This window comes from Lactuca saligna, chromosome 1 (assembly GCF_052625555.1).
Source record: "Lactuca saligna cultivar CGN05327 chromosome 1, ASM5262555v1, whole genome shotgun sequence".
NCBI classification, from domain to species: Eukaryota; Viridiplantae; Streptophyta; class Magnoliopsida; order Asterales; family Asteraceae; genus Lactuca; species Lactuca saligna.
The window spans coordinates 144,883,043-144,898,926 of NC_136417.1; the positions used below are offsets into that span (position 1 = coordinate 144,883,043).

The 15,884-nt window shown below is 30.7% G+C and overlaps 1 protein-coding gene and 1 long non-coding RNA gene across 3 annotated transcripts; one reads left to right on the plus strand and one right to left on the minus strand.

Moving 5' to 3' along the window:
* Positions 1–8,875: 8,875 nt before the first annotated feature.
* LOC145045092 (organic cation/carnitine transporter 7-like) lies at positions 8,876–14,160 on the minus strand. Of its 2 annotated transcripts, XM_078993439.1 has the most exons (7): positions 13,974–14,160; positions 12,770–12,933; positions 12,193–12,461; positions 11,849–12,086; positions 10,740–11,274; positions 9,658–9,860; positions 8,876–9,305 (listed from the first exon to the last, which is right to left on the minus strand). In XM_078993439.1, the coding sequence occupies exons 2-7, from the start codon at positions 12,833–12,835 to the stop codon at positions 9,054–9,056; spliced, it is 1,563 nt and encodes a 520-aa protein (XP_078849565.1). In that variant the 5' UTR covers positions 12,836–12,933; positions 13,974–14,160; the 3' UTR covers positions 8,876–9,053. The 2 variants fall into 2 exon arrangements, with proteins under 2 accessions (XP_078849565.1, XP_078849568.1); XM_078993442.1 differs by lacking the exon at positions 12,770–12,933 and having other exon boundaries at positions 13,974–14,159.
* Positions 14,161–14,596: 436 nt separating this feature from the next.
* LOC145000986 (uncharacterized) lies at positions 14,597–15,521 on the plus strand. The gene is made up of 3 exons (XR_013661444.1): positions 14,597–15,076; positions 15,158–15,347; positions 15,436–15,521. It is a non-coding gene; the product is annotated as an uncharacterized LOC145000986 (long non-coding RNA).
* The last annotated feature ends 363 nt before the right edge of the window (positions 15,522–15,884 follow it).

The window sequence follows — 15,884 nt, forward strand, 5'->3', positions numbered from 1 at the left end:
TAGTGACCGACATAATCAACCAACGATCTGTTGGTGCGAAATGTGATCCATTGAAATTCAATGAGTGATGTATGGTGTTTAAATCGTAATCAAAAATCTGTGCGTACTCAGCTGGGTGTGCTAACAAATCATTCTGTAAATCTAAGTGGATTTGACACCAATTATCTTCACTATAACCGAAACACGCAGCTATTGCATGAAATCCACAATTTCCATCTCCCCTCACGTTTTGTATGTTTGTGACATATGGACGAAATTCATACGGAATTTCATTCATAAGTGGATCTGAATTATACATTACTTGTTCTTGGTTGAAGTACGAGCTATGCATCGATTGTTCCTGATTAAAAGTTGAGTTGAACATTGGAGGTTCTCGGAACGAGTACGTACTGTGCCTATCCGGCTCCTGGTTTAGATCAAACAAATTAGACCGCATATAATCAGGCGTATAAGTAGAAATGCTACGTCGAGACGGATATTGAGTTGGTGGCGCTTGAGTCGGTTGATCTTGAGGTGGTGGATGTTGAGTTGGTGGGTCGTGATTTAAATCGATATGAGTTTTCTTGAAAACTTTCTTCTTTAAGGAGGGGCGCCCACGAGTATTTTTGTGAGTAGCAGGTTCAGAAACTGAAGTTGTTGACGGCGTGATTAAGTTTAGTAACTTCCTTGCTAAACTTAACTTAACATGTCTTGATTGTTTTTCGTAATGAGCATTAAACATATTTACCTCAACTGCACAACCCAATTTATCATCTTCTAACGATTTGCATTCTAATAAATCAAGTTTCTTCCAAAACTTATCTACTGAATGAAGCGGTACACAATGACCTTTTTTAACAAATATAGCTTGTTCATGCGCACATGACAGCCCATAACTTGTACGTACTTGACATCCACAATTTTCATAAACAAATCCAAATTCTTTGGACCGCTCATATTCTTTGAAAATGATATCAAGTGCATAAATTGAAACGAAACGACACAATGGTTTTAGATGTGGTATTTCGTAGTACCGATGTACAATGAAAATTTTGTTATGCGCAAGACTCGCTTTTATACCTGTGTATTGTGACTCAACAACATCAGCAATACGCTTCAATGATTTGGCGATATCTAATCGTGATGTTTCGACATATCTTTTTAACTTGGCATGTTGACTTTCAGCTTTATTAGTTGTGTGATTGCCAAAGTTAAGAAACTTATCGGTCCATGCAGACACAAACTTTTCTTTGTGTGGTATCAACCATGTTTTGTTTATATAAGAAAATGCATCTGAAATACATAAAAAATTTCAGTTGATATAATGATTTATAACATATTATAATGTATATTTAAAAACACCTGGATAATTGTTCGTAGTTTTTTCAACTTGTGCCAAATTCTTGTTGTATACTTCCTTTGTTTCAGAGTTAACCAACCTCGTCCATGACGTATAAAGAACATCCCAACATGATTTGCATTTCTTCATGATATTGTTATTTATATGTCATCTGCAAAGTAATCCTTTAGCATCTGGAAATATAATAGTGTATGCGTTCATGAGAGCCATTTCTCTATCAGTCACAATAACACGCGGCAACATACATCCTTCCATTACCGATTTTAGACAGTCTAAAGCCCAAACATAGTTGGATTGTTTTTTTTTCATGCATGTACACAAATGCAATGGAAAATGTCATATTTGTTGGAGTTACACCAACAATCTCCAATAGAGGCATCCCGTACTTGTTTGTTTTATATGTTGCATCCATTAACAAGACATGTGGAAATGCACGCCATATTTCTAATGATCTTGGATGAGAAAAGAATAAATCTTCTAACTTATTTGTCAAAACATTTGCACGACTATAATAAACATATCCATTTTGATCTAGAAATTCCATAACACCTTGCATTTGAGTTTTACATTCTCTCTCCCTACGTCGAAGTTTTTCGTCTGCATTGTAGATAGTTTTAAGAGTAGATACATTTTTCAGATTTAGGTTTTTTAGTGCAGATAATATATCTTTTGGTTTGACATTTTTTTTCAACAAATCTTCCACTATTCGACATTCATATTCAGTTAGTCGTCGTGGATAAGGATGACCTTCTAAATATAATGACGGCTCATGGTTATGAAATTCACATATCATTTTTATCTTCCAAGAATTATCTACTGACGAATATTTACCCTATAGGCTCATGGTTATGAAATTCACATATCATTTTTATCTTCCAAGAATTATCTACTGACGAATATTTACCCTATAGGCTAAATGGACAATTAATTTTTTTTGTCCCTGTTTTTTTTTTTTTTTTTTTGGAGATTTGTGTACTTTTGTATGTACCTCCACGGTCACATTGAAAAACAACATTAAAGTTACGTTTAGAATTTTTTATGACGATGACATAACCTAAAGTATTTGCGATATTTTGCACCCAATCCATCAATTCTTGACGAGAATTGAACACCTGACAATTATATTATTATCAGTAGCAGACAAATCCACTTGATGCTTACATTACAGTAACAACATACTAATGAATTTATACCTTATTTGTTTTGAAGGGTGATGTGTCATCAAAGAAATGACGACTTTCATTCAAACTTTCATTTTCATATGTTTCATTTGTGTCCATTGGATGAATATCCGTTTCGAATGGTGATGTGTCGTCGAAAAAATAGTTACTTTCATTGAAGCTATTATTTTCATCTATTTCATTTGTCTCCATTGGATGAATATCATCTTTCTAAACATAACAAAGAGAAAAACATATATAATAATAATAATAATAATAATAATAAGAAGAAGAGGAAGAGGAAGAAGAAGAAGAAGAAGAAGAAGAAGAAGAAGAAGAAGAAGAAGAAGAAGAAGAAGAAGAAGAAGAAGAAGAAGAAGAAGAAGAAGAAGAAAGGTTAAGTACAAATACCTCATGATATGTGTCACCCATCCATTCTTTCCAACTTGTCATTTAATAAAATCTATATTTTTAACAAATATCATATATTTGCTTTTAAGGAAAGTTACTTTCAGCAAGTCGCTTTCAGTGTACCATATAAGAAATACCAATCCTCTATATATAGAAAAAAATTGTAACCAAATTTTCATTTTTATCCCTTCTATTTTTGTTAATGTTTCATAGTTTATATTTCTTATTTAACAAATTAATTTTTTTCTATTAATATTTAATAATATTCATTATTACTTTTTTTATAAATGTATTCATGAGATCATTTTGATTAAACAACTTTTATGAATAATTAATATGTTTCTATTTGTTAGTTTTCAAAATTAATAAAGTTTTAAGGGTTTAAGATTTAAATTGATAAAATCTAGGGTCTTTTCTAAAACTACAATGTAAACCGAAGGTATAAAATTGTAATATTATATTTTATCGATAAAATGATTCGGCACACATATTAATACATTTTATCGGCACACATATCAATATATTTTATCGGTACACATATCAATCGTAAGAATCTAAAATCAAATTTTCATTTTTATCCCTTCTATTTTTGTTAATGTTTCATAGTTTATATTTCTTATTTAACAAATTAATTTTTTTCTATTAATATTTAATAATATTCATTATTATTTTTTTTATAAATGTATTCATGAGATCATTTTAATTAAACAACTTTTATGAATAATTAATATGTTTCTACTTATTAGTTTTCAAAATTAATAAAGTTTTAAGGGTTTAAGATTTAAATTGATAAAATCTAGGGTCTTTTCTAAAACTACAATGTAAACTGAAGGTATAAAATTGTAATATTATATTTTATCGATAAAATGATTATTTTACCGGCACACATATGCACACATATCAATCAATAGTAAGAATCTGAAACCAAATTTTCATTTTTATCCCTTCTATTTTTGTTAATGTTTCATATTTATATTTCTTATTTAACAAATTAATTTTTTTCTATTAATATTTAATAATATTCATTATTACTTTTTTTGTAAATGTATTCATGAGATCATTTTAATTAAACAACTTTTATGAATAATTAATATGTTTCTACTTGTTAGTTTTCAAAATTAATAAAGTTTTAAGGGTTTAAGATTTAAATTGATAAAATCTAGGGTCTTTTCTAAAACTACAATGTAAACCGAAGGTATAAAATTGTAATATTATATTTTATTAATAAAATGATTCGGCACACATATTAATACATTTTATCGGCACACATATCAATATATTTTATCGGTACACATATCAATCGTAAGAATCTGAAACCAAATTTTCATTTGTATCCCTTTTATTTTTGTTAATGTTTCATATTTATATTTCTTATTTAACAAATTAAATTTTTTTATTAATATTAAAAAATATTTATCAATAGTGACGGAAGATGAAAATCGTCATTCAAAAGTGACGGAAGATAAAAAAATTATTTATTAGAGTGTAATACAAAAATTAGAAAATTAGAGTGTAATACAAAAATTAGAAAAAAAAAGGTATATTTTTGAACTTACATCTAAGTTGAAGGGAGTAAAATAAAAAAATATAAAGGAAATTGAAAAACCTCATTCAAAATTGACGGCGACTCAAAATCGAACTTACACGATTTTATTCATGTATATAGGGGCACCCAATATATATATATATATATATATATATATATATATATATATATATATATATATATATATATATATATATATATATATATATATATATATATATAATAATAATAATAATAATAATAATAATAATAAAAGTAGGAACCACTAAAATATTTAAGTAAGCAGTTAAATTAATATGTAAAACTTAACAAATGGGTAAATATTAAAGGACTCAAAATGAAAATTTGATAAATAAGGATTAAAACTGATTGATTTAGTGTAGACACGCAATTCACTGCAGATACATGAATTTTTCGTGTATATAAGAGGACCCATTTTATTTACCCCTTAAAATATATCCTTAAAATATATCAAGCTTTTAACTTAAACCTTTTATATTTTATAGTTTCTATTATTAAACTTTACCATTATTATTAATTTTATTTAGTAAAAGCTTAACAATTAAAAATTGTATTATCAAAGGATTTTTATTTAATTAAAAATAAAATACTTTGTAGTATCTAACAAAGTTTTAATTAATATATCATTTAATATTTTAAATTTTAAATTTATAGTTATTTACCAAAATGTAAAATAAACAAAACCAACACATACCTAACTAAGTTATATCATTATAACTAGATATATGTCCGCGCAAAACAACGATGATAAATAGATTTTTTGACGAATAGTTTTTTATAGAAAAATAATTACTATATTTTATTATTATCTATTATGTGATAAAAAAATTATCACTTTTAAATAAAAATTTTATGTTTATACCTTATATTAATATCGGTGTCTAGTTTCAAAAATATAAATAAATTTTTATATATAAGTTTAATATTTTAAATTTCATTTTTCTCCAAATTGAATTTCTTAATTACTTTCCTTAATTCAAGCCAACTATTGGCAAATATAAATGAATTATTTATGTATAATTGATTTATACAAAAAACTTTGTAACTTATACCTCTTAAAATTGAAGATATAACTAATATATTTTATATTATAGTATAAGATATAACGAATATTTTCTTCCGCATCATGCCAAATTTGAAAGCATGATGACCTACCAACTCACATGTCCATCTCTCTTTTGGAGACTAAGGTAGTGTTTGTTTTTTGTCTGCAGATCTGCGAGACGTCTTCTGTCTGCGCCGCGCAGACCACGCGCAGACATTAGTCTTCGCAGACTGTTTGTTTTTTTGAAGACTGCAGACCTAAAAATGTCTGTGCGCCCTCTTCTTGGCGCAGATGTGGACCAGAGTCTTCTAACATCTTCAGACATCTTCTAGCTTAAAAAAACATATATATCTTTATTTTTTTTAAGTTTTTTTTTTTAATTTATATTTTTTCCAACTTTATTAATGATAAACAATATGAAAAAAAATTACAAAACTTAAAAAAAAAACATTTGACGATACAAACATGATATTTTTAACAAATTTATAAATAAAAATTTATTATAATAATAGTCGTTGAAGTTGTTTATATAAATATGAAAAAAAAATCATAATATATTCTTATATTTTTTTGCCAAAATTTTGTAAAACTTTATTTAATAGAGTATCATCAATTTCTCGAAAAAAATATTTATCGTACGTTTTTAATAGATTTATTTGAAAAAATCGAAGTTTATTTCCATCTATTTATGTATCAAATTCTTTGATCATTAATTATAATGTTTAGTTATAACTTTGCAATCAAAGTTATTGGTTTTTATCAAATATGTATATGAATTAATACCATTTTTATTTTTATTTTTTATATAATAATAAATAAAAGTTGATCTAGATTCGTTATATATTTATAATAAAGTCGTAAAAATATATAAAAAATTCGCTTTGAAGTTTTAAAAAACCAGTTTATTTTAATAGCCCGCAGATGTTAAAAAAACAAACAGTCTTCTTTTTTCAGACTGCAGACGTTTGGTCCACCTCTTCTACTGCAGAGGTCTACAGATGTGGTCCGCAGACTACAGATATTTTGCCTCAGAAAAAACAAACAGCACCTAAGTTGACTGTTAGAGTAGCTCTAGGACACCCTCATAAAGCACGAATGACGATTAGGCTCTAATATATCTTTGAAGTTAATTGTTGTTTTTTGTTTTTGTTTTATTCGTTTTTTAACAATAAAAACATCACGGGACCCTAGTTGGCTTAAAGAAAATTATTTTCCTAAAAAGTTACTCATTGTTGTTGCGTTCAATGTTACATCGTCGTCGACTACAAATTATAATTTTAAAATTTTGTTTTAGACCTTTCTGTTTATATAAAAGTTACATTTTATCATTTTTAACTTTAAGTTACGTTACGACTACAAATTATCATTTAAATAAAATAAGAAACTATCAATATGATATACCGAAGCCGTTCATAAACTATATCTAGCCTAAAATAGATCATAAAAATATATAAATTTAATAAATTTTTATGTCTTAACTATGGATTTTTTTAAAGAAATTATTGTTTTTTTTAAAACATATGTATACATCCAAAAGAAAATAAAAATATTATTTTTCAATAAACCTTCTAAATATAAATATTATGACTAGTTAGTATTGATAATTTATTTGACAAAAAAAAAAAAACAATCGACAAAAAAAATTCTTGAAGTTATATATGTGTTTCAATCTAAAATGTTTAAAGTAAAATTCAAAAGTTAAAGGTTTGTTTTGTAAATAATAAATATATCGGTATAACAGTAATTAGAAAAGATAAAACTATAATATAATAAAGTAATAATGATTACTTGGTGTCAAATTATGTGGTAAATTTTTAGGTCAATGGGTGCGAATAGCAACACCCGAGAACGAGGAGTAGGAAATTTGAGAATTTTAAAAGTCAACATTGATGAAGGGAAAATGGTTATCCAGATGATCAAATGACCGATTGAACCCTACAAAAATAAATTAAAAAACAATGGACAAATGTGAAATACATAAGGCTGGTGGGTGTGGGAAACATGTTAAAACATGTTATCATACCTAAAATTTATCAACTTATATGTCATGTCATCTTTAACATCATTTGATTTATGTAGGAAATGGTGTGTAAACGTTATAACATGTTAAGAGATACAAAGAGAGTTAGAGAGAAAGTGAGATAATGGCTTCTGATTTGTTGATTCTCACGTTACTTCTCGTGGTCATGGTAACATTTCTTAACATAACACCAAATAACATGAAGAGAGCGGTGTTCTTGTGTTATGGCGCCGTTATGAGAGCTGCCAAATCAGCATAACGCCTTATGGCGTTGCCCATACCGAGTATACTAATAGGATCCTTGCATCATTTTCCCTAAATTATAACACTAGAAAACATGTTTGGTACTTATTCTTTTAAATTAATTATTGTTTATTTAAAATTTGCAAATTTAATTCCCTCCGTTATAATAAAAAAAATAGAATAAAAACTATTTTGGCGGGAGGGACATCCGTGCTAAGAAGAAGGGACTGCAGCTTCGCAGAGTAGCTCTCTCCCCAGACCAGAGCATAGTGTGGAATCTGGATCGTTTCATCGAGCACCATTTCTTTTAGATAGAAAGAGTCGGGTAGGATCTTTCAGTCAAGTGTTTTGCCTTCCTTGCCTATTCATTTAGTCAAACAATTGAAATACCTATTCGCATTCCTATTTAGTGAAAAACTGGCTGGCTCTGGCTACCTTGCGGAGCAAACAAAAGATCCCCAAATCACACTACCTATATGAACAAACAAGCCTTGGTTTACAACCAGCTTAGGTGGAAAAGATTCCATATTCTATGCCAATAGACTCGTGACTAAATTCCATTGTTTGAGTCCAAGCCCACAATAATAAGAATTTGTCATGAAGTGGACACCACTATTGGGCCTGATTCGTGTTATTAATTCGTTCACCCTTCAGACTTATTTATTGGGCTATGGGATGATGTCCAAAGATAGTATCCCCAACATATATTGTAATAAACAATAAAGTTTAAATAAAAGATGAACATGTTGCTGCATCATTGTTGTTTTTTCTTTTGCAAGTTTTGAACAGATCCCAATTGTGATTTTAGGTGCGACATTATAGTGTTTTAATATGGTCGTCGATATGAAAATGCGAAGGTTTGGTGATGGTGAGGTAAGTTCAAATCTATGCAATTTGTAATGTTACTTTAACCCATCAAAAAATACAGATGTTAGTTGAATTCCACATGAATGATTTTAGTGATTTAGATAGGATGTATATTATCTTTGGCACATCTTTTATATGCGATTAAATGGAAAAATTCTTACTTTAATGAAATATCCGAACTTTGTAGTAAAAATAGGACTTACTAACATTTTGAATAAAAATGTAACAAATTGACTTGTTTATACATAGTGCCAAGATATGAATATAAATTACAAATCTACTCCATTTTAAAACATATTACAATTATCATATAATCAATCAATTACAAGTTGCTAGTATGTATGTGTGTGTTTGTGTTTTTTTTCCTAAAAAGTAAAAACTACAAACAATCGATCGGTGAGTCAACCCACTTCTAAAGTGGTTGCAGTTTCAGGGACTGTAGAATCAGTGAGTTCCCTTCCGCTTGTCTCAAAGGGGAAAAGCATGACACAAACACCCGAAGAAAAAATAACAAATTCAAAGAGGAGGATGGCGGCGGTTTGATGGCAGCCATGTATCAAACCCACCGCCACCAACGGACATAGCATGCCGCCAATTCGCCCCACCGAGCTCCCCACCCCAACACCCGTTGTTCTCACTGATGTCGGGTATATCTATATATAATAATACAAAATAGTAAGAATTGAAAGCAGAATTCTACTCCCTTCGTCCCAATATTATTGTCCACAGACAAAGAACACACAGATTAAGAAAAACATTAATTACCACTAACTTTATATAATAAAATGACAGTTTTGTCCTTACTTTGCATTTAATGTTTCATTAAATGCTTAGTTGGTTAAGTAATAATGAGGGGTATTTTGGTAAAAATATTATTTATTTTTAGAAGTGGACTACTGTACTATTTTGGGACAAACCAAAAAGGAAAGATGGACTATAATTTTGGGAGGGAGGGAGTATAATAAATAAAAAGCATGAAGAAAGATTTAAAGTTGAAGGACTTGCCTCAGGGGCGAAAATGTAAACCACGGTGAAGGTTGTTGTGATGCATATTCGAGCCATAAAGAGAAGAAATGTTGTGAGAGCTTGAGGTTGTTGGAAAGTCAATGGGAGCAAGAAAATGCAACAAAGGAAGAACATTGTTGACATGGAGCGCTTTCGACCCAGTTTATCGATTGTAAAAGCTGATATAATAAGTCCCGGGAACTCTTGAACCAAATTAAAGGTAAATCTACTCAGCCAGATTATCTTCCACAGATGAACAATATAATACTCCCTCCGTCCCAAAATTATAGTCCATCTTTCCTTTTTGGTTTGTCCCAAAATAATAGTCCACTTCTAAAAATAAATAACATTTTTACCAAAATACCCCTCATTATTAATTAACTAACTAAGCATTTAATGGAACATTAAATGCAAAGTAAGGACAAAACTGTCATTTTATTAAATAAAGTTAGTGGTAATTAATGTTTTTCTTAATCTGTGTCTTTTTTGTCTGTGGACAATAATATTGGGACGGAGGGAGTAATATTAAACTATGAAAATGAAAATCTCTTATTTTTTATATTAAAGATAAACAAAGGCGTTGCGTTGTTTAGAAAATATTTGAGAAAATCAAGGCAATTAAGAGGAAAGTCCGAACATTTTACATATTTGCCCTCATTTATTTTTTTTTTTTCCGTTTTCTCAAAGGGATAATGACATACAAACCCTTTTGTGGATTTTAGGTTCAATAATACCGAATACTCGCAACTTTTTTTTTTTTCTATTTTGCCCTTTTGTGTATTTCTGGTTCATTAAAGCCCTTACGTTTGCCAGGAATGTTCGGGTTTACCCTTTTTTATGGTTCAATAAAGCCCTTAGGTTTGGCAGAAATGTTCGGTTTTACCTGGTAAATCTGCAAAAAGGGTAAATTTGAAAAAAAAAAAAAAAAAAAAAAGTTGCAAGTATCCTGTATTAGTGAACTCACCCATAAAAGGGAAAATCCACACACTTCTGCAAAACTTTAAGGACTTTTATGTCATTATCCCTTTCTTCAAATGCTATCTAAACATCACGGGACCCACACATGCATATATAAAGCATACCTGCAAAACTAGTGATGAAAACGTCTTTATAGCTAACCTCCTCGGAGCCTTGAGATTGTGATCCATTTTGTCCACAATTATTCGCACCATTATGCAACTCGGTTGTAAGAAGCACAAGCCCATAATAAGAAAAAGCATTCCCAAAGAAAACCACCCATAAAAGCAAAGTCGGCTTTATCAATTCCGGTGAAAACAACATCGCAAATGTTGACACGTTACTTTTACTATGATCGATAACTTCCGGCTTTTCATCATCCGTGTGCTTATTACTCTGAGGGAGCAAGCGTGCATCTTCTGATTCCATTGACTTGACATTCAACTCGATTTCATTGTCGGAAACAAGGATTCCAGAGGGAAGTGATTTCCCGTTTATCTTGGCAACTTTTTCCAAGATTCGTAGGGCTTCACTTGTTCTTCCTTTTAAGCATAAATATCGCGGTGATTCCGGGACTACACGGTAGAATACAAGGAGGAGAGATGAAGGCAGAGATGAGAATGCAAGTAACCATCTCCATCCCAATGTTGGCATCACAAACTACACAAAAGAAAAATTAAAAATATATTACGAAAGTAAATATAGAAAATATATCAAGAGATGGGAAAGGGCATTTTCGTGTTTTACACAAACGAGAGATCAAGAGCTGAGTCCCCGGCCCACCTTTTTTGGGTGGGAAAAAAAAAATTAATTTTTGTCCCCTTGACATCAGTCCTAGTCCCAATGCAATTGCAAGTCAAACACAGTATAACTGTTTCTGTCCTGTTCTGCATAAAAAAACAAAACGGGCCCAAAAAGGGCCCATTTTGTATGACAAGACATTGCAGAACAGGACAATTTTGTACTGCATTTGACATTCATTGAACTATGACTAGAACTGATGTCAAGTGAACAAAAATTTAAATTTTTTGTCCCACCCAAAAAAGGTGGGACAGGACCGGCTCTAGATCTCTTGTCTGTGCAAAAGACGAAAACACCCTTTGTCATCCTCATTGTCGAAAGGTATAGTTATAATGGAAGGAAAGGAATCATATATATATATATATATATATATATATATATATATATATATATATATATATATATATATATATATATATATATATATATATACCCATGCAACAGAAGCCTCAAAAACAGTTCCAATAGTCCAAAAAGCTGAAAAGACAACCATCCAAGTGCCTCTGCTTGGAGCAGGGATGAACTCTAGAAACCAAGAAGAGAGGACGGGCCCACCTCCAAGACCAATTCCAACAAGACAGCGAAGAATGATGAGACATGCGTAGTTAGGAGCTAAAGCACTAAGCATACCAGCCACAGAAGTAACCATTGCAGTAATAAGAAATCCTTTCCTATAATATTTAAAAAAAAAAAAAAAAACAATAAAACAATAAAACTACAACTACAAATCATTTTTTTTTTTTTTTGAAACATTTAAAAAAAAATGGAAAACTATACCTCCTTCCATGTTTATCTGCAACAACACCCCATGAATATGCTCCAACCAACATGCCAGCAAAGACAACACTAGTAATCATGCTTTGTTCATGCGAGGAAAGATTCCATGCAGACTGAAGTGCGGGTCCCACAAACGAAAGAAGCATCATTTCCATGGCTTCTGAAATCCAACCCATCCCTGCATACGCAAGCACAAGCATTTGGAACTTCCCAAATCCTACGCTTGCAAGTGCATCATCCACCGTGTAGCTTCGGCTCTCGTCTCCCATCTTTGCAAACAATTGAATTCCATAACTTAGCTACATTACATATAATATATATATATATATATATATATATATATATATATATATATATATATATATATATATATATATATATATTGTACTTTGAAACATCTTATCCAATTATTGCAGTGAAAATTGCTTTGTATTTGGATAGCATTGCTATAACTGGATAGATTTTTCAAAGTACAACACAAAAATAGAAAGAAATGAAAGTAGAATGTTGTAATAAACAAATGAATGAAAGTACATTGCTATTTCTTGCATTGATCCCTAATATCTACATAATATACCATTTTAGCGCTTGGACTTTGACTCCTTTTTTGGGTTAGTGAGGAGAAACTTATATTCTTTCTCATAATGGAAACCGGAAGTACTTTTTATCCAAAGATATGGGAACATTGGCTAGCCCAGGCCCAATTAGGCCCATTTAGAGAATCACAAGCTTTTTAGCCTTCTGGTTGACCCATCAAAGCATGCAACAATGCCAAATTCAACATTTTAGCATCCAACTTGTAACTTCACAAAATGATCGGAAAGTAATAAAAATTAACTACTTTTATATTGTTATTTTTCCCAAGTTTTTAACCACTACCATAACAATTTTTTATTTTATTTTGTTTTCTTACACTATAATAATGTTCTTCATGGAATGCAAATGCATGCTTCAATGTAGGTTTGTTCATGTCTAATATTACCACATTAAAACAAAAAATTTCCCATTGTATTTTTTATGTTTGTTTATAAATATGTCAACAGGTTTAGAATGTAAATAATGAGAAATGACATAACCACCCTTCATTGACTTTTTTGTAGATTACTGTTTGTTTTATATGCTCCACATGCTTTAAAGAGGAGACAAATAGTTATCAAATTTTGGGGTTTAGGAAAGTTATTTCAGTCATTTACACAAATGAGGGAGGAATGGAATAAATTTCATGACTTTATGGAGGGAAAGTTGAATTCCTTAACTAATGGAATTCAATTCCTTAAGCATTTGCAACCAATTCCAGCCAAATCCCAAGGAATCTGGCAAACCAAACTCCCCATAATGTAGTTTTCATATCAGAGTATTCTCTGTTCAAAAGTTACAAAATAAAATTCGAGGGCGCTGACCTAAATGCACAGGGTTAGTTTTTATTTTATTTTTAAGCATACATTTCAAGAATGGTGAAATAATTTTCTGAAATCGATGATCGCTTTCATAGGGAATGTAAGTAGCAATTTGGAATAAGGTCAACCATCATACTTTAAACAGGAAAGATCCATCAATACAGATTCAGGTGAAATTATAAAAAGGCATATCGGAAACCGTATGTAAATGAATTGGCTTCCAAACAATGATCCAAAAAAAAATGGAAAATAAAACCCAAAATTGAAACGGGTTAAGAGTTGATGCAATAATTCCCAGGAAAATTAAATCTAGAATGGCGTATCGTATGGATAATCAAGATAGAGATATGATACATTGATAAAAGGTTTGCAGAAGAATCGAACCTTAAAGAGCAGGAGGATAGCGGAAGAAATCAACGAAGAAGCAGGAGAAAATGTAGATGAATCTCGGATGTGTTTTGACTTTGACAAGCCTCCATGAGTTTGAGAAAATTATGCGACCATCTATATGACAGAAATGGAAAACCTAACTTTTATTTATGTTTCTCATTGGTGAATGGCAAAAAGACCGTGTGTGAAGTTTACACGTTGAATGCAATAAACAGTCAGCAAACATCCTTATTATAGATTTTTTATTTTTTTTATACTTTGGTAGATATTTCTAATTAAAATTTAAAATATGTATTTGTCGAACTTAAAATCTAAATATTATATGTTTTTTTTTGTTTTAAAATATCGTATTTACCTATTATTTTATAAATATATCTTTAAGTTTTTTAATAGATTTTTATATTTTATAATTATATCTATAAATATTACTAAAACAAAACCTTAAATTCTTCAACGAAAAAACATCAACCATTGATTGCATTTCTCTCCTTTAGTCTCCACCTTAGGATCATTTTATTGACATCATCCTGACCCAAAAAAATACACGTGCCTCCCGAATAAAACTTCCTTCTTATGATTCATTCCTAATTTCATTCTTATGTTTTCTCTGTAAACAATCAACACAATCAGCTCCCCTGAAACTCAATAGATATGAACCCTAACCCCTTCCTTCTCCCAATATGCATAACCCCATTGATTTCATCTATACATGGAATCGATCCTATGCGTAACCCCAGGAATTCCTGAGGGGCACCGCGTCGACCATCAACGATTTTCGACCATCAGTTTCTTTTCCACCCTTCGTTCCCGATTCCCCATCAAATCTCTACCTAAATTCACCGGAAGTTTATGAAAACCTAGAAGAATGTTCTTTTCTCTATTTGGGAGAAGCTTTAGGCATTCCGTACAAGTTGTAAAGAAAGATGTCGATTTTCTCAAGAAGAATATCGGTGCAGGCATCAACTGGATGAGCGAAGCTCTTGGTTTACCGGATATTTCGAAAAAGGTAGATGAGTTTGTTTGGTTACTGAACCTCGAAGATCCCCATTATTCCGGTGAATTTCAGTCTCCTTCTTGGCCTCGGCCTTATTATCCAGGTTTTGCTTTTTCTCACTTTCTCCATAATCTCTATTTTTGGCATGATTTACTTGTAATTATAATTTCAAGAAATCCTGCAGCTATTTCTTCAAATTATTTCCATTTCCACCTTTTGTTGATATCTACGCTAAATGACCAATTTCATTCAAGAACCGAACTTCACTTGCTCATGCTCATGCCAATGAAGATAACCATATTGCTGATGTTGAATCTGATGGGTTTGAATTGGAAATCAGTGCTCTTCTCATGAAACTAAGGCCAATCAAACAGGTCTGTGATCTGTCTTATTATTCCTTTTAAAAATTTAAGTTATTGTTTTATAGAAGATTACAATAAGATAAGATATCTCTTGTTTCAGGAGTCTTTAATTCGTGATAACAACAAACTTATATTGTTGGCATCCCTTAGTAATTCATTGGAGTAAATTGTCGATTCTATAGAAAGGCAAGTTCTTATTTTATGTATCGATATATGAAACACATGTTTTTTTAAAGAAAAGATGTGTCATGTAATCTACAGGTTTGGAAATGCATCAGCAGAAGCATCTGATGAAGAAGTGGTACAAGAACAGAATGATGTTAAGCCGGCACCTGGGCATGGGCATCATAAACTCCCATGTTGGGGTTATCTTCTTTAAAGCTCACTGGTTTGCTCCGTTTGATCTTCAATTTCTTCTCCTCTTTTTGTGTGTTGGGTTTCTATTTTACTCCATGTTGATTTTGATTTCAATATATATCATATACGTAACAGTTGAACAAGAACTCATCCATGGAGTTTCTGCCACCAATGATCACAACAACACAATAA

What these genes read in the sequence shown, in the direction of transcription:
- LOC145045092 (XM_078993439.1), bottom strand. Translation starts at nt 12,835, where the DNA reads ATGAGAAAGAATATAAGTTTCTCCTCACTAACCCAAAAAAGGAGTCAA. An exon ending in AAAGTCCAAGCGCTAAAATG is followed by an intron (nt 12,462 to 12,769) that starts GTATATTATGTA and finishes TTGTTTGCAAAG; the next exon opens with ATGGGAGACGAGAGCCGAAG. An exon ending in GCAGATAAACATGGAAGGAG is followed by an intron (nt 12,087 to 12,192) that starts GTATAGTTTTCC and finishes TAAATATTATAG; the next exon opens with GAAAGGATTTCTTATTACTG.